Raw genomic sequence first — 18981 nt, 5'->3', positions numbered from 1 at the left:
GCTTAGTTAGGAATCAGTCTGAAATAAACCAAAATTTAGGTCAATATATGAAAAGTTATAGCCATTTTTGTGTTTGAGTGTGTGTTTAAGGTCAGTTAGGACACCTGCATTACACATACTTTGGTAAACAAGTGTTTTTAGGCAAGATATACGAAAAAGGTTAACTTTCATGTAATGTTTACTGATAAAGGTAATAAAATCACGTTTCCTTGAAGAGAGAGGAGGCTGCTTAAGAGAAGCGGATGTGACGTCATTGATAAGCACCTCCATACCCGTCTATCTTCCGTCTAACAGGCAGGCAAAAGAGTCAAAACTGCTCTTTAGGTTTCCACACTCGGTACTCGGTCCTGTTTTTTATTTTGCAGCAAGTCGAGCCAACGCTGCTCTAACAGGTGAGTGATTTGAACTTTTTGAAACAGGAAACGAAAGCATAAGTAATTTAAATATCTGTGTTTACACCCCAGCTGCAGCGGGCCTTGTTTACATCTCGATCCCCGGAGTAGAGTAGGTGCGAGGCGGAGGCTTAGCCGAAAGGGGATGATAAGAAGGGGTGCCTACTTAGCGTGCTACTTTCTTGTTATTGAGCAAAAACAACTTTTTCCTGAAAACTCGAACAAGCCTATTGGGAAATAATTTCGCCGTTTAACCCGTCGCGGTCACGCTGGGGTTTAGCATGGTCATGCTTAAATTGCTGAGCAGAACTACCAGCACGCTAGCCAGAAGGCTAATCCTGCTAACGACAAGTCTAACAGTCACACTGTGGATTTGACTTATTTTTTATTTTTTGCCTTCTTCTCCGAGGTCGAACCGAGACGCCAATAACCAGAGTCAGTCAAAGAGTTTTCACCCCCCACGATCCAGTTTAGTACACATTATTTGACTTTATCCAGGTTCTGTTATCTAATCTGTTTTGATTGAGTGGCTGTATTAAATTAGCCTAGCGAGATCTGTGTCACCCAGTTTGCTGCCTATTTTTAAACCCTGGATCGGCAGACGGAATGCGAGCAGATCCGTCTGTTAGCTTCGCTGGCACCGGGAGTCAGCTGGCAGGCTTCCCCCGGCTAACATTATTCTCTCTTCAGATTAAAAAATCTGCAAAGTCACATTTGAGGTCCGGTGCCAGCTAACCTCTTAGTGTTTCCTCCCGGTGGTGACTATAGATGTTAAATTAAACCTATCTTCCGTGGCGTTGTCGTTTCTTCCGTCTTCGTGTTTCAAGGATTTCTCAGCCTGTATGTTACAAAGAAGAGGCTCGGTTTGATGAGCACAATCTCAAGGTTTTCCTTTTTTAAAGCGGACCACATTAAAGACTATGAATGGTGATTTAAGACAATAATGGGATCACCTCTCTGATTCTAAAATGATGGCAGGACACATGTTTCCTCCACACTACTGGCTCAAAGTAATGGAGCAGTGATTCTCAAATTTTGTATTAGTTCCTAACTGTGGGTTGTAAAACACAAGGAAGCCAGAATGACTTCGAAAAATTAAATTAAAAGTTTGCAGATTTTGCCGACATCAGTTTTATTTATGGAGCAACTGAGGTTGATCAAAGTGCTTTACAGGCAAACCAGATAGAAACAAAACAAGAATAAAATGATAATAAAATATACATCTAAAAGCATGGCAAAAGGAGATAATGTATATTAAAATCTTCTGTTCTGTCTAAATAAAAGCCAAGTTAAAAAAGATGAGTCTGAAGCGATGGTTTAAAAGTCTTTAGGTTGAGCTGTGTGTATTAAAAGGTAAACTGTTCCCCATATTTATGATTTATTCTGCTGAAGTATAGTTTTGAAATGAAAACGGGCAGTTTTGAACCAGTTTTTCAATGATTAACATTTATCATCAGTGTGGGTTTTAGACCTGGATACAGCTCTTGTGCAGGTGTCAAAATTCAGCTCTAGTGGTCCTGAGACAGGTTGGAGACGCCCACAATAACTTTGTGACTGTTTTAAGAGAAAGGTTGTCCCAAAAATATTTTCAATGTCTGTGAAATTCAGCAACAGGGCTGCGCTCCTCTACCATTCACACAGAGAGGTTCAGAATCCTAAAAAAAATGTGACGACACTCTGGAGATGTTCGGGAGAAACTCATGAATACTGTTCACCAACTAGTTGCAACCCTGTGAGATGCCACCCAAACTGACTGGTAAATGAAGTGCTCTTCCTGGTGTGTAGATGTTGAAAAGTGTAAGATATGATGGGGCAAGAACCTTTAAAACCTAAGAAGTTATTATTAAAACTTGGAATAAAACGATCTAAAAGCATACAGGAAGCCAAGAGATACCAAATTAGGGGCTGAGTGTTCTTGCTACTTTGTACCAGTCAGCAGATGGGCTGCTGTGTTTGGGACAGCTTGTAGGCAATGCAGAGATGACTGATTGAAACCAACTTAGTTTATCTGTTTATCCAACTTAAAAGAGCTGTCTAATGTCATCACATCCTGGTTCCTGACTGCAGAGCAACTGTACTGAGCCAAGAATGTCTGAAGTTCTACTGAGTGATTTAGATTTACTGAACCAAATGACTTGTGTTTAATTTTCAGTAAGATTTAAGAAAGTTTAACTTCATAAATGCTACCAGATGTAACAGCAGTAGCAAAGAGAAGTGACATGCAAAGAGAAGTGTGTCATCAGGTCATATGCTCCTGTGAATATTGCACATTTAGGAACTTTTAGTTCTTATTATTTAAGGGGCATTCTAGCTTGTTTTATGAATGCCCTGTGACATGTTCAACGTAGCTGCCATTTTTTATGAACTTCGACACTAGTTGAGGCAGAATCAAGGGTTAAGTTAATAAAAAGGCATATTTCGATGCAAAAATACTTCATATTCTTGTTCTTTCCTCAGATTTCCAAATGAGTGACGGGGAGTGTGACTTCTTCTGCTTCTTCCGCTGCTGCTGAGTGCGCTCCATTGCGCCTCAGTCAGACAGGAAGGGAGGGTGTCTCTGACCCCCGGTGGAAAGTGGGGAGGTGGAACTCCAGCCAAGCCATTTCAGCTACAACTGGACCACTTGAATCCGACAGGTAGGCGGTTTTGTCTACCTGTCCGGGTGATTGATTTAAATCGACTAGATGTCTGTGGACATGAATAGCCAGGCGTCTGACAGCAACGAGGAGGACTTTGGAGTGAACTCTGAAGAGGACGAGGATGAAGACGATGGAGGAGACGAGGACGATCAAGCTGACTATTACGAAGGAGTGGCCAGTGACGTGGAGCAACAGGGTGCCGACTCCTTCGACCCAGAGGAGTACCAGTTCACCTGTCTGTCATACAAAGAGAGTCAGTGTGTGCTGACGGAGGAAGTAAACACTGTCGCCGCTGCTTTGAAGGTTAGTGCAGCTGAGCTTTAAGTATTTTCTTCAGAAGCACCAAAAATAAAAGACTTGAACTAAAATTGACTAAAGTGTGACAAAATATACACTTGTTTACATATAAAGCTGCACCATACTTCCCACTGGTTAATGTCAGCACGTTAGGGGTCTTTTACACAAAACCAACAAATACTGAGGTGGTAAATAGCTTTTTTTTTAAGTGTAACTTGGTCTTGATTCTGTCAGATTCTGAGTTTGTGTGTCATTCAGTGAAATCTGCCTGTTTAGATGTTTAATGTAGTGACTGAACCCTATAATGAGGTAATGTGATATAAATCGTTAGTTCTGTGATACACAATGGTTATTAAAAAAAAAAAGTACATTAGGACTGCACAACATATTGAAAAGTGACACTACTTTATGGTTCTAGGAAAAACTTGGTCACCTTGAAAAGAGCTTTAATTTGACTTTGGAAAAGGTGTGAGGACCTTGTATTTGCTTATTTTTGTGAACACTGTCACATTGTATACTTTTAGTGTTATATGACCGTTTGTGTTTTTAAAGTCAAATTGTGGAGCTGCTTCTGAAGTATCATCTTATTACCTTGACGTTTAGCACATTTCAGCCACGTCCTTTTCCTTGCAGGTTTCACCATCAGTAGCAAAACTGATCCTGGTGCATTTTCACTGGCAGATTTCACAAATACTGGACAGGTAGGTTTTTTTACTCCTTCACAAATTCTGTCTTTGTCAGTCGTCAGATTTCTTTTAAATTATATTTATATTTTCTTATGTACTACACCCAACTTTTCCACTTTTTTAGTGTCCTGTACACATCAACTTTACTTCTGCCTCATCATTGTCTTTCTTTACTTGTCTACTTTAAAGTTTTTTTTTAAACACTCCATTTGTATTGATATTTGACAGTGTTGTCTGTATTAGTCTGTATTAGTAATTTAAGAAATATAAAGACATTGGCAGCCAGTAAAAACTGTCCCACTCTCTAAAAGACCGGCAGTAGAGTGGTGACTCATTTTATGAAGTTAACGTTGTACCATTTCTCAGTCAGGCTTTAATTTTCATGCTTATTCTGTTTTATTTCTCTTTCAATCTCTGGTTCTGTCCATTTCCCCACAGATGTAAGTCCAACTCCTCTCTGCTTTTGTCAGAAGCTCTGGTCCAGCCCAGCAGCACATGCAGATTAGTCACTGTGAGTAAAACTTGTTTCTTTCGGACACGGTTTCATTTTTGCATTTGTTTGCTGTAAAGTGATGTCAAATTTAAATGCCGCAGGTAACCCACTAGTACTCGAACAACGGAGTCTGCTTTGCATGATATAAATATATTGCAGTTGATTTTAATTTTGAGTTATGTAATAAAATATTTTTAAAATAAAAAATAAATCTTGTTAAAGTGATGCTGTGATTAGTCGAGTCATTATTGTTTTTTGTGTGTGTTTCAGGCCCCTCAGTCCCTCCAGTGTGGTGTGTGTCTACAGGTTGTACGGAGAGACTCCCTGCTGGCACTGCCTTGTCAGCACTCCTTCTGCAAAGCATGCTGGGAGCAGCATTGCACTGTACTGGTCAAGGATGGTGTTGGAGTGGGTGAGTACTGTACATAGCGTGTGTGTTTTGGGTGTTGTCATTAAAGGTGGTATTAGAGAGGCTGAGTTGCTGTCTGTTTGATCTTGTGTTCATTTATGTCTGCACTTTGCTGTGTATGTTTCCACTCGTTAGTTTTAAGCTTTAGATTAGCTGTTTCTCTCCTGCAGATTTTTTTTTTTTAGCGGTCCCTTCATTTCTATCCAGCAGCAGTTTTACTGACAGGAAACACTGAACCTCCTGAGTGTTTGTACATATTTATTTGTTTGTTTTTCATATGGTGTACAATATGAAAATCCAAGAAAGACTTTAAAAGTATGATTTGATTACTTCCATCTGGTATGACGTTTTCCAGGAAGGCGTGCTGTTGCAGCAGCCTCGTGGTTATCAGTGTGTGTCTGTGAAAGAGAGTGCTTGTGTCAGCAGGATAGCGGATGGGTGTGTGGGCGTCTGCACGAAGTTCTTCAGTGAGCTATATGTTTGTGGGAAAACGTATACAGCCCTGCCTGTCTTAATTTGGAATGATTTGTAGGACCACGCTTGTATGCAGTGCTGCTCCTTAAAGGCCTTTCTGATAAAGTCGGTCCACATAATCAGAGTCTGAGTCTGATAAGCGTCTCTGTCGGCTGCACCAAGGACAGATTTGTGATGAAAAGTGACCCCGGTCTTTCTGAATCAGTGTAACACGAGAAACCAATCTGCTTAAACCAAATACAACTGCAGGAATTTTAAAGATATAAATATAATGAGTACAAACAGCTTCAACAATTGTTATATTTTCATCTGTTTATAATATTTTAGTGGCCAATCCACTTGCATAGTATTTCACAAGCCACAGTGAGGTCCTGACCCAACTTTAGGAATCATTGTAATTGAAATGAATGTTGTTGCTTATAATTTTTTTAATGTAAATATTGACAAGATTGCAACCGTTAACTCTCCTGTACAGTTAAACCTGAAGTAGAATCTTGTTTTATTGAAATCACTTCCACTTGTTTCCTCTGTTATAAAAATTGTTCAGGTATCTCGTGCATGGCTCAAGACTGTTCCCTGTGTATGCCAGAAGACTTTGTTCTGCCATTGCTGCCCGGGGAGGAGCTAAAGGACAAATACAGACGCTACCTCTTCAGAGATTATGTTGAGGTGTGTGACCAGCTCTTTGTGAGCTCAGCCTGGTTGCTCAGATGCTCCATCAAAGTCTGAATGTGGAACAGCTGAAACATGAAGAGGAGGCAGCGAGAAAGAAGTAGATCCAAATTACGTCTAACAACCTTCAGTCTAAACAAGACTTTTATATAAATATTCATTATTTATAGAATTTCATATTACTTGTTGGTTTGTTTGGGTGGTTTAAAATTGTCATTATGATGCTAACACAAAAGAAAACTACATAAAAAAATATAATATTCCTTTTCAGAAATGATTCCTTAAAATCTGGATAATCCAAAGAACACAATCAGTTTAATGAAAACATTTTAAAGTCTAAGTGGTCTAAGCAGTTTTATCACACCTTATTTGCATTCCTTAATTGTTGCCTTTTTTTGCAGAGTCACTTCCAGCTGCAGTTGTGTCCAGGAGCAGACTGTCCTATGGTCATCAAGGTGCAGGAGCCCCGGGCACGCCGAGTTCAGTGTAGCCGCTGCAATGAAGTCTTCTGGTAGGAGAAACACAAACGCAGCTAGGATAACACTTGTTTAACTCCTGAGGTAAACAAGTGTTATCCTGACACCATAAAACCCTGTTCTGGTTCCAGAAAAGACTGCAAGGTTGTACAATATATTAATAAAACCAGAACACATTGGAATGTGTGAATCTTTTTACTGGAGCTTGTTTTAAACTGTATCTGAAGGTCTTTTTATTTTTTAAATGTTCAGTTTACTGTTTATATAATGTCACATTTTGTATGAAGACTGAAAGCTTCACTGTTTGCAGGAATCTAACAGTGAATGTGTTTGTTTTCTCTCCCTCAGTTTCAAATGTCGTCAGATGTACCACGCACCCACAGACTGTGCAACAATTCGAAAATGGCTGACCAAATGTGCAGATGATTCCGAGACTGCAAACTACATCAGCGCGCACACTAAAGATGTATGATTGTGGCGCATTATCACACACAGATACTGTACCTGCCGTTTATTTTCATATTCTGTTCTTCGTACATACTGTACACACACACAGTCACAGTTTTTATATTTTTAGTTAATCACTGCCACCTTTCTCAGTATTTTCATCCCAGCTGTGAACAGCTAATTTAAATGAGAGGCAAAGTACTGTTTATTTTTCTTCCAGTGTCCAAAGTGCAATATCTGCATTGAAAAGAACGGAGGGTGCAATCACATGGTGAGTAAGAGCTGCAAATCGCACTTTGACAGAACACAGGAAATTCTAAAAATATGTACCAGTAGTCAGATTCTGGCTAATGTCCTTCTTTCAGAGCTTTATTAAAGCACCACTTAGCAGACTAGTTCTATGACTGTTGCTCATTTTATTTAATTTTTTTTTAAATATCAAACTGACTTTTGTTTTTAACATTGTCTTATTTTAAGCAGTTACTGTTCTAATTTAAAGTGACTTTTCTAGTTGTTTAAGCAGGTCTGGTTCATTAATTACACCTCCTTCCTGTGTGTTTCAGCAATGCTCCAAGTGCAAACATGGTAAGTTTCACACCTGAAAGGAGCCCTGAGGAAGAATACGTCACACACTAATCATTTACAGTCATAATTGCAATTTTAGAAATGTGTTTTTCTTCCCCCAATCACCAAGAAATACATAAAAAATAGATTATTTTGCATTGGTTTACTCATTAATTCTTTATGAGCTTGTATTCAAATGGTTTCACGGTTTATGAACGTGTGTTTTCTGCTTCTTGGAAGACTTCTGCTGGATGTGTCTTGGAGACTGGAAGACTCATGGCAGTGAATACTATGAGTGCAGCCGCTACAAAGAAAACCCTGATATAGTCAACCAGAGCCAGCAGGCTCAAGCCAGAGAGGCGCTTAAAAAATACCTCTTCTACTTTGAAAGGGTGAGTTTTTCTTTTATCTATAAGGTAACTAAAACTATGGCTGCACAATATTAGAAAAACTTGCAGTGTGTGTGATATTATTGTTTAATCTTGCAGTGACTGTATCAGTTGCGATAAACCCACATTTTCCTCACTTTCTCTTCTATCATCACTATCATCTAAACCAGATGTGGGCATCAAAGCCACTGAGAGTCTGTTGAATTAACCAAATATCTATTATTACCATGCAGCATGGTACTTGAAATATAATGGTTTATGATTCATAGCTGTCCTTTACAATATTGATATTCCGTTCACTGACATTGTGATGACAATAAATTTGTGATATATTGTGCAGCCCTAAGTTGGGAGAGAAAGTATAAAAATCTTTTTACGTTATGTTTGTTTTGTTTTGCTCTAAAATGTTGAACCTCAAAGGGACTTAAAAGTGAAATTTTTAGAGATGGAAGCTTGTACGTGATTTTTATTCCCAACAGATTGAGACATTAGTGTTGCTCTTGAATCTTTGAACGCACCTAATTTTGTGTCTGCTTTACAGAAACATTGGCATCTATTTGTTCTTTTAATGAAGCATTGTAAAGATTGAGATGGCAGGCATCCTTATAGTTTTTTTTTTAAATTTAACTGAAAGGGAAATTGACATCTCCTTGCCCTTTCATCTACATTTTATAGACTCGATGGATTCATTTAAGAAACAGCTGAAGACCCTTTTTAGATTGGCATTTAGGTAGCGTTTGTGTATTATTTTGATGTGAACCACTTTGATTTTTATCTTGAAAGGTTCTTTTTAAATATAATTGACTTACATCCAGGTGCGTAGTTGTCAGTGTGCTCAGTTTGTACAGTAAAAGGTGACCCCCACAGGCTGGTACAGACAGTACATAGGCCTTACATAGGCATGTAGTTGAACAAAGGTAGACATCATAAAAGATCACATGAGCTCAGAAAATTAGTTTGCAGTTTCCAGGTTCCACAGCCATGCTTCTGCCCTCTTATTAAAATGTTGAGAAACATTTCAAAGATAAAGTTCTTAAGATGAAAGTTCCTGTTCACCGTCTGTTACCCGCTAAATGCTTTACTTTGTCTTTGGTTCAAAACTTTAAATGTTGCTTTTTGTCTTTTGCTTCAAGTGGGAAAATCATAACAAGTCTCTACAGTTGGAGGCTCAAACGTATCAGAGAATCCAAGAGAAGATCCAGGAGAGAGTAATGAACAATCTGGGCACTTGGATCGACTGGCAGTACCTGCATAACGCTGCAAAGCTACTGGCTAAGGTACTGTGGAAACTCTAAACGCAGGCTGTGAGTTTTGTGTTTAAAGAAATGATTTATTATATAAAGCAGAGCATGCTCTTAAAGAAGATTATTTGGTCAGCAGAACTTATGTTTTGGTGATTTGGCCACAAATCATAACTTAGTTACACCTTGTTTTCTTTATATACAACATGACCAGTTTTAAAATGCTGCATCAGTAAAGTTTGTAATTATATTTACCTAATGTTAGTCATGTTTTATTCTGAATCAAAATGTTCAAAACTCTTTCCAGTTTGTACCAAGAACACGTGTTTTCTCTGTTTCCAGTGTCGCTACACGCTGCAGTACACCTACCCCTACGCCTATTACATGGAGTCTGGCCCACGCAAGAAACTGGTGAGAAAAAAACTTTGTCTTTAGCAGTTTTCTTACTTTCTAACACAGACGTCAACTGTGATCTTAGTTTGTTCATCACTCTCACTTCAAGCCATGCCCTGCTTGCTGTCTTTTAAGTTTGGTTGAGTAGTTTAAAATTGGAAGTTTGTTTTTTTCTCTCCGTAGTTTGAATACCAACAAGCCCAGTTGGAAGCAGAGATAGAAAACCTGTCGTGGAAGGTGGAGCGGGCCGACAGCTACGAGAGAGGGGTTGTAGGAGGCGAGGGCGAGCTCAGCGCCAGTGACAGAGGGGTAAGGGTGGAGGACCGTGACTGCTAAACTCTTCTCAGTTTCTTTCATCTTATGCAGAGTTGCATTACTTTATTTGTCTATTTTTTTAGGATCTGGAGAATCAGATGCACATTGCTGAGCAGAGGCGACGTACGCTGCTGAAGGATTTCCACGACACCTGAGGCTCCAAACACGACTGCAATGCACCAGCATCTCCCTCCGTACTTTCTTCCTTGCCTCCTTCCTACGCTTCCTTCCATGATCATCTGTTGTTGCAGTCATACTGACCTCTCCCTTTGCTTCTCTTCTTCATATGCTCGTTTTGCTTCCTTTGTTCCGTTTTGTTCTCCTCTCACTACCACAGTGCTGCAGGGTCACAGAATGTCCCAGTCGTATTGCCCCCTCTCATATTTCATCTCAACCTTATTTCCACATTTCTGCGTTTTAAGCGTCACATTCACAGTGGTTACACTTGTTTCAGCGCCACATATCTGATCATGTGGGTCAGTGTTTGAAGTCTCGGGGCCTAAAAACAGAGTGGATATGCTTGATTGTGACATCTGCATCTAATCTGGGAGATATTTTCCAAAATTATTCCTGTGATGGTGGAATCAGAGAGAAAAGCACCCGGGATGTAAAATTCAGGGTAAAGAAGCTTGTGCTATTAAGTGGATGAGGAAGACGTGTGAGAAGTTAACATCTTTTTCTTTAAGGTGTTGTGCAGATAGTGAATTTGTGTTTTGTGGTTTTAAATAAACCATAATGACTTACTCAGGCCCTGTCACTCATTCCTTTCTATACACATACCATTTAAAAATAAAAATAGTTTAACTTCTTTGGTGCAAGAGATGAATGGAAATATGTCAAATTGTTTCCACAGAAGTAGCATCGTTGTTCTTGTTTACATTAACGCCTGTTCCAGCTGCTGACAGTGATGGTGCCGCTGGTTTTGTCTTGTTTTCAGCCAGATCAGATACCTCCTTTTAATCAACAAATCTTTAATGAATCTGATTTGATTGCTGTGTTAAATACTGATAGTTCTGCATACTTATTAAAATACTTGACCCAAAACTAAAACACAATTTGGAATTCAAAAGACTAAAAAATATAATTGGTTGGTCAATGGCAGCTGTTTTAAATTTTTTTTCATCAATGTTTCGTATTGACTTCTCCCTTTATTTGGTGTTACACCTGATCTCAAGGTGCTTCTGCCATTCTGGCTGGACAATAGTTAACAAGGGCAAAATAAAACTAATTGGTCTCATTGTTGTTTTTGATGCTCTGATACTGATATTTTTCCTTTTTTTTGCTTGCCTCCAACTTTAATGGCGGCAAGACTGGACCACCTCTATTAAAGTTTATTATCAGCACCTCCGCTGATCAGATAAAGTTGTTTTAATTCTACAAGTGTAATTCACAAGTGCTGCAGCACCTCCCACCGACATCGAGATGGCATGCACACGCCAACACACTCACACGCAAACTCCACGTCCACCGTTAATTTGTCCCCTTCCCACATCTCATGCGCTCTCTTCTTTCTTTATGATCATCCCCTCATTTTTTTTTTTCCCCCTTTCAGCTCATGTTGCTCACTTTTCTTCTGGAAAATGGCTGTTGATAGATCATTTAAAAAAAAAAAAAAAACTTAAAAAATAAAAAAAAATTGCTGTAATTTTCAACGGTTGTACATTAATACAGAAATAGAGTTACTGAAAGTTTTTAAAACTGGACCCTGTTTTTTGTGTGTTTATTTTACACTCACACTCAAATCTCAAACCTGCAGCACTTTTTTTATGGGAGAAATCATTTCTCACACTTCCAATATCATAAACTGTCAGGGATTTCAGAAAAAAGTAAAAATAATTTTTTTTAAGTCTTCACTTCACATGTATACATTTTCCCAGCTGTTTTGTTTCATATTACAGAAATCCATACCTCCTTTTACAGCTGACCATGACAGTGTGCCAGAAAGTATTTACAGCGTTACCACTCTGCTTAACCTTCTGTGCGTGGCCTCGTGTGATAATCACAGATAATACGGAGTGTGTCGCTGATGGCACCCTCAAGTGTTTACTCCAGAGCAGGTCAGGTCAGGTCAGGCTCATCTGGCATAAAAGAGTCCATGAGCAAAAGTGGCTCTAGGATTGTCTTCTTTTAGCCCTAGACACTAAATAAATTTAAAAAAAAAAACTGTTTTGATTATTCAGTCATGAGGCAAATGAAAACACAGTCTACACTACAGATTTGGACTACAGTCTGGTTTGTTGTTCAGGTTGGTAAGATCAGTGGTTGTGGTGGCATCAACAAACCAAGAATGAACGCTTTAAATAAGGGGGAAAAAATGATGAAATGATTACCTTTTTTATTTAATTACTAAGAACTGGAATCTAAATTAATTGTAACAAGTGTTTGTTTTACAGGCACAATGTTTTATATGTCAAGAAAATGTGCTTTGACCAAACATGCAAACTTATCATTTCGGAAAAAAAATAATGCTTACATGCTGTCAGTTGAGCCAGAGTAAAGCCTTTTGTGTTCATTTGAAGTTCATTTTAATGCACAGCTTTCAGAAGCAATCCACAACCATGCATTTTTGTTCAACCTGTAAAGCCAGCAATATTTAAATAAAATGCTGTATGGCTAAATATATATTTAGCTGTAGAGTACAACAGTGAAATATTCAAATGACCTTTTTTGAAAAGTACAAGGAAATACTTGTATTTTTGTCCTATTAAAGACAAGTATGGGAACTTAGCTGGATGCCAGTTAAACATATCGATACATCTATTACTACTACTACTACATGTGTTTCCCCCTATATGGTTTATTCTATTATTCTGTTCTATTTATATTTATTAAAATATATAGATAAATACATATTGGAACTCTGTTCTGGTTTTTATTTTGAAATTGACATTCGAAAGTTAAATGTGAGTCGGTATCGTAAAGCAAAAACTTTAGACTTTTTTTTTCCCTTAGAAATAAAACAAAGTAGTCAGTTTTCCTAAAGAAAGGGAGAGAAAAAAAGAGGCTGGCCGGATGTGACGTCGTCGATGCCGAAAATGTTGCACGTGTTGGAGTGTGCAGCAGAGAGAACATGAGTTTCAGGCCGAGGGTAGAAGAAAGAGTATGGTATTATATTTTCAACAAATGATTGTTTTTTTTTTGCTCGGTTCGTAGCGTTGAGCAGAAAGCCAAAGTGCGGGATTTACCTCGGCTGTCAGAAGGCCCGCGAGGCAGAGAAGCGGTCGGAACGTTAGCTTGACAGGGAGGTCAAGTTTGCGAGGACCGAAGGAGCAAGAAAGTTCTGTTTCTGACTGCTGCGTCTCCCGACTTTGTTTTTTTTATTATTATTATTTTTTGCCTTAACAGTTTGTTGAGGCGCCTTCTTTTTTTGGGATCGTTTGAGGGCTGCTCTGGAAATCATGGCGGACTACCTCATTAGCGGGCAAACCGGTTACGTTCCCGACGACGGGCTGTCTGGACAGCAGCTGTTCAACGGAGGAGACGGGCTCACATACAAGTAATTAAAACCCCGGTGATGTGTCCCATTTAAGACGACTGTGGCAACTTAGCTGGATGCCAGTAAAACTTATCGATACATCTATTACTACTAATACATATGTTTCCCCCTGTATGGTTTATTTATTCTAACAACAATGAGTTCACCTAGTTTTAAAACTATGACCTAGGTGAATACATATCATTAGTTAAAATTAGAAAGAAAACACCTGCTAGTTTGTTTTAAAAAAACCATTTAAATCCCATCTGAGTTAGTATCTATACTGTCACTAAAGTTTTATGACATTTTTTTTTATTTCACTATCAGGCAGAAATGGTTTCAAAAACACATTTCTAGTTGCAAATAAAAAATCTCACTTTTTTAAAACTTATATTAGAGCCCATTGGAAGTAAAAGTGGTGTCACATTCTTTTAGTCCACACTGGTCCTAAATTTAGCTCCTGTCTCATGTAGCTCTGTGTTACTCAGGAATAGATTTAGAGCATCTGTTTATCTTCACAAGAAACATTTTATCCCACATTAAAGTTTATTAGTTCGCCTACCAGAGCACCCAGTTTCCAGATAATTATACAAAATGTTTCAGGGATGGTTTTTGTGATTAGTTTTTCCTTAGCTTGGACTCTTATTTATCTGGTTTTAAGTAAAGTCAGGCCTATTCTGAATGAGGGGGCTCCATCTGGCAACATTTGAAGTTAAAAAAACATGAAATATTCACGTTCATTAAAGTTAGTAAAGTTATTTTAAGTATAATACAAACATGTCTCACCCAAGAAAATATTTTGCTTTTACTGCTCATGAGACATGCCTTGTTATATAAAGACAACAGTTGATAAGTTATTCTGAGAAAAGTGAAATAACAATACAGGGTTGAAGAACCTTTTTTTTTTTTTTTTTGTAAAATGGCTCAAAACAGATAAGCACATTTTACAAACCTTTCCCAGACTAACAATGTAAGACAGGGTGGTGTCTCTGTTGTGGTTTGTTGTTCTACAGGTGGATGTAAATACTTCACACTGAACTTGGTCAACTTTTGTTGTTTGGAATTAACACGTTAAAAAGGAAAATTAAGACACAAAGGCACATTTTTTTTGTTGGGGACCGCAGATGAAAACTAAATCAATTAAGTAAAAGTAAATCAATGTAAACTAAACTTTAATATTGTTCAAAGTGAGATCTGTCGCAGTAATCATTTTAGTAACTGCAGTTTATTTTAGTTTCTCAGGTTTATTTCTGCACACCTTGTCTTTAAGGATTTGGAATGACCATTAGATTTAACTTTTAATCCGTTAATTTGGATTAAATGAGCAAATACATTAGTCATATAATAAAGGATGACTCTGGGACTGGAAAGAACACAACTATTAGATACAAAGAACCAGTTTTTGTAGTTGTGAATACTTCTTATGCATATTGTGATAGTACTGACTGCCTGTCACTCAGTTTAAAGGATGTTTTTCTATTTTAATTTATTCTGGTCCAACTGAGCCTCACAGTCCCTCTCACATTGTCTGGGTGCCTCCCGCTCCTCTGAAACTCAACACCCTCCGAAGGTTCCTGAAAAAGAAATCCACATCATGTCCAGTTTGAAATTATTCACGCCTCGTTTTTTTTCCCTACTTGAATACTTGCTTGGTGCGCTATCTTTAATAAAAGTGCTTGGTATTTACAGCCACAAACAACACAATAATATAAATGTTTATGAGGCATTTGTACATTACATTTCTTTACAAATTCAGATCACTTAACTGTACAGAGAGTTTAAACAACTGAGAACATTTTTCTGTTTTATTTCTGAGTTTATAGAAATAAATTCTCAACTTTTCCATCGTCATGTTTTATTAGCCGGTGGATGTTTGATGCTGATTTAAAAGCAAGGTTTGTTGAAAAATGTGTGTTTTTATTGCTAAACTGTTTCGATTTGTCTTCTTTCTCACAGTGACTTTCTGATTCTGCCGGGCTACATCGACTTCACAGCTGACCAAGTGGTGAGTGAAGAAGAACACATTTACTGACACATTTCAGCTGATGTTGTCATATCAGGCTAGGAAGACTTTTGACATACTCGTATGAGAGCATAAAAAGTTATATTAATACAAAAATGTTTACAAGTCTGTAGACTAGATGAGGTCAAAGTAAAATTGTTTAGGTAGAAAATAGTACATAGATTTTCTTGGGTTGGGGTTGGGTCCAGCTCATGTATATTTTGTTGGACAAAAACAGCTGGATAAAAACAAACATCTAAAAAATAAAAATATAAATAATACACCCAAGTATTTACAATTAGGAAATGTGTGAACTTATATTGATGAAGTTATAGAAATGGGTTTGTATGAAGTTATTAGACAAACACAAATAGAAATCACGTCACTTACAAGTCTGCTGGCAGATTTCTAAGAGTGTTGTAATGTTTGTAGTGTTATTGTCTCTTTTATTATTATTTCAAAGTTTAGTTTAATTTGTTGGAAGCAGACTATCATTTTTTTAAAATTATTACATCATGTTGAACAGTTCCACTTTCAGAACTACCACTTGTTTTGATGTACTAAACCTTAATAATATTAAAACAGTAGTGGTTAAACTGTATCGGGACACCTGCTTTACAGGTCAAGCTTGAGCAGTTATTGTTTTTCTTGTCCAGGACTTGACATCGGCACTCACCAAAAAAATCACCATGAAAACCCCCTTTGTGTCGTCCCCCATGGACACGGTGACAGAGGCGAACATGGCCATAGCGATGGCAGTAAGTATGGCGCAGAGACACACGTGTTCCTTGTTTTGTCGTTCTGTGGTTGTGGGGTTTACTTGTGGCGAACTAACATTCACACTCCTGTGTATTTCCTTCTCAGTTAACGGGGGGCATCGGCTTCATTCACCACAACTGTACTCCAGAATTCCAGGCCAACGAAGTGCGAAAAGTCAAGGTAAGAAAAAGAAACCGCGTTCACATTTTTGCTTTTTAGTTGTTGTTTTTTTATATGACCATACTCTGATCTTTAATTTTCATGTAACTGTTACATTTCCATCTCTTCTTTCAGCCTCCCATCTATCTTTTGTCAGTGTCATAACTCCTTTTTATTATGATTTGTAGATTTCTCCTCACATTGTCTTTTCTGCATGTTTTATGTCCTGATTTCTGCAGGCAGTGTGCTTGTAGTAAGATCCAGTAGAACAGCGTATTTCTCGGCATGGCTTAATTCCCAGCTCTAGAATGTAGGCTGTCATTGCTTTTTTAAATTCCCTTTGTTGCTCCTCTTCTGCTGCCCTAACTCTTCCACATCCCCGTCCCTGTTTGTCCTCCTGTCCTTCCCTTCTGCCCCCAGCGATATGAGCAGGGCTTTATTACAGACCCCGTGGTCATGAGCCCCAACGAGCGAGTGCGAGACGTCTTCCAGGCCAAGGCACGCCACGGCTTCTGTGGGATCCCCATCACAGACAACGGCAAAATGGGGGGCAAGCTGGTGGGGATCATCTCCTCCAGAGATATAGACTTTCTGAAGGAGGAGGATCACAGCCTGTCACTGAGCGAGGTGAGTAAACGAGGTTTAATGAAACATTTTTTTTTTCCTGTTTTATTCAAAGTGCTCTCATTTCAGGATGTGATAAAACTTTAATGCCTTCTGCACACTAAAGATATAAAAGTATGGACATAGACAGAGACTTTGACTGGTTAGGTAAATGAGTTACCTGACCTTAATGGCCCACATTTTAGCTGGATGTGTTAATGTGTGTGCGACCTTGACAACTTTAAAGTTTCCAGGAGTTCTTTAGCACTAACAGATGCTTTAGGAACAAAAGTCAGATGGTTTCTGTTGTTCGATTATGGCCGGAATGACTAATAATTTACACAGAGAGAGACTTGTGAAAAGCCTGAATTTGTTTACAGGATTTAAGCATTAGATACTTAAATATATAGATTAGATATCTTTGCCTTTAGATGCTTCCGAAAATATTTGGGATCAGGATATTTTTGCAAACCTCTTTTCTGTTGACAGGTAATGACAAAGCGAGAGGATCTAGTAGTTGCCCCTGCTGGAGTGACGCTAAAAGAAGCAAATGAAATCCTTCAGAGGAGCAAGAAAGGTGATAAGGAAGCTATTTTTTTTATAAAGCATGTTTTATTTGATCTAAATAAACAAATGTGAAACCTAAAAGCACATCTAGGTGCCACTTAATCTGCATGCCTTCACCTGTCTGCTTCCTCTCACAGGTAAGCTGCCCATCGTGAATGAGGAAGGTTCCCTGGTGTCCATCATCGCCCGCACGGACTTAAAGAAGAACAGAGACTTTCCTCTGGCCTCCAAAGACTCTCGGAAACAGCTGCTGTGTGGCGCTGCCATCGGCACCCACAGTGACGACAAGTACAGGCTGGACCTGCTGGTACAGAGCGGGGTGGACGTGGTCGTACTGGTGAGGAGCTTTACTTGAACAGCTGCTTAAAAGGAACAACTACAGAGTTATTAATACAGATGGTCATTAGGTTTCCCAAAAACTTTGCAAATTTATTGTTTTTGTCGTGTTGCTATCAAATATGTACTGAGCGTTGTGCTGGGGGTTTCCTCACAAAGGTTCAGTTCTTCACCTACTGTGTATGAGAGATAACCCTTTTGTTGAAGATCATTATTAGAAAAAAAAAGACTTGTTCTGATCACAGTGGGAGCTAATTTAATTGACAAAGAAAGCTCACTTTTTGTGGATAATGAATGTGTGTTTCTTCTCGACCACCAGGACTCATCTCAGGGCAACTCAATCTTCCAGATCAACATGATTAAATATATTAAGGAAAAGTACGCTGACCTGCAGGTCATCGGAGGCAACGGTAACTGCACTAACATTTCCTGAGCTTCCTTAATGCGTTTGATTTAAATGTGTGAATCTGTTGGTTATGCCATCATTAATCAACCTCTAACAGCTGCTCTGTCTCCCTCTGGTGGTGGCAGTGGTGACTGCAGCTCAGGCTAAGAACCTCATCGATGCAGGAGTGGACGCTCTCAGAGTGGGGATGGGCAGCGGCTCCATCTGTATCACACAGGAAGGTGAGTGACTGATGACTAAACTCTGCAAACACCATCTGTTACATAATCTGTTCCCATCCACAAAAAAACCTCTCTGGTAATTTAGAGCCTCGGAACCAACTGCTGCTGCAGTTCAAATAGGACATGAACGATGTTAGGAGATGAAGGCTTTTTATATTTGGTTAAATTATTTCAGTGGGTTTGATTTGACATTTATGAGAAAGATCCAGATACTGAGTTGTAACTACAAACATCGTTTTGTTCAGTTTTTTTACTGTTTTAGTGGAAGAGAACCAGTTCTAAATCTCTTGTGTTCTAACTGGCATTGTTGCTTTGGGGCAGGAATTAGTTTTGATCTGAGGAGTCCAAGAACAGATTACTGTCTGATCACTTCTGTTTGTCGTGGAAATTGTAAAATAATGTGAGTTAAATCTATTCCGTGTTCAGTGTGTAGTTAATTAGGAATGTAATACTGATGAACATTTTTGTCTGATCCTGGCTTTAGATCTAGCAGTTGTGCAGTTGTTGTTTCTCAAACACATTGGTTTGAATTTAGAATATTTTACCTTGTTTTTTCAGTGTTTCTT

The 18981-nt window shown here is 38.6% G+C and overlaps 2 protein-coding genes across 6 annotated transcripts in view; both read left to right on the top strand.

Moving 5' to 3' along the window:
* Positions 1-254: 254 nt before the first annotated feature.
* Positions 255-11590, top strand: arih2 (ariadne homolog 2 (Drosophila)). The gene is made up of 15 exons (XM_017411420.3): positions 255-392; positions 2850-3334; positions 3962-4029; positions 4453-4525; positions 4778-4919; positions 5938-6059; positions 6464-6573; positions 6887-7004; positions 7206-7256; positions 7549-7570; positions 7790-7941; positions 9072-9215; positions 9522-9590; positions 9756-9881; positions 9971-11590. Exons 2-15 carry the CDS (start codon positions 3077-3079, stop codon positions 10040-10042), a joined length of 1527 nt encoding a protein of 508 aa, XP_017266909.1. The 5' UTR covers positions 255-392; positions 2850-3076; the 3' UTR covers positions 10043-11590.
* Positions 11591-12899: 1309 nt separating this feature from the next.
* Positions 12900-18981, top strand: part of impdh2 (IMP (inosine 5'-monophosphate) dehydrogenase 2) — a 10636-nt gene continuing 4554 nt past the window's right edge. For 4 of the 5 annotated variants that reach the window (XM_017411295.2, XM_037976920.1, XM_017411294.2 and 1 more), the window contains exons 1-9: positions 12900-13383; positions 15319-15367; positions 16021-16122; positions 16229-16303; positions 16703-16909; positions 17375-17462; positions 17590-17789; positions 18108-18198; positions 18320-18415. In XM_017411295.2, the coding sequence (XP_017266784.1) occupies positions 13286-13383; positions 15319-15367; positions 16021-16122; positions 16229-16303; positions 16703-16909; positions 17375-17462; positions 17590-17789; positions 18108-18198; positions 18320-18415 (1006 nt within the window). In that variant the 5' untranslated portion in view covers positions 12900-13285. Of the gene's footprint in view, positions 13384-15318; positions 15368-16020; positions 16123-16228; positions 16304-16451; positions 16593-16702; positions 16910-17374; positions 17463-17589; positions 17790-18107; positions 18199-18319; positions 18416-18981 lie in introns of those variants that run through there. The other variant, XM_037976921.1, reaches the window with a different exon arrangement.

The sequence above is a fragment of the Kryptolebias marmoratus genome, linkage group LG8, assembly GCF_001649575.2.
Source record: "Kryptolebias marmoratus isolate JLee-2015 linkage group LG8, ASM164957v2, whole genome shotgun sequence".
In the NCBI taxonomy this organism is placed as follows: Eukaryota; Metazoa; Chordata; class Actinopteri; order Cyprinodontiformes; family Rivulidae; genus Kryptolebias; species Kryptolebias marmoratus.
Note: the sequence above shows the minus strand (reverse complement) of the source record. Positions and strands in the feature narration are given on the sequence as shown.

Bases quoted from the DNA above. Each gene is read 5' to 3' on its own strand.
- arih2 (XM_017411420.3), top strand. From the start codon at position 3,077: ATGTCTGTGGACATGAATAGCCAGGCGTCTGACAGCAACGAGGAGGAC. The intron at 3,335-3,961 runs GTTAGTGCAGCT...TTTTCCTTGCAG, and splicing joins CTGTCGCCGCTGCTTTGAAG to GTTTCACCATCAGTAGCAAA. The intron at 4,526-4,777 runs GTGAGTAAAACT...TGTGTGTTTCAG, and splicing joins GCACATGCAGATTAGTCACT to GCCCCTCAGTCCCTCCAGTG.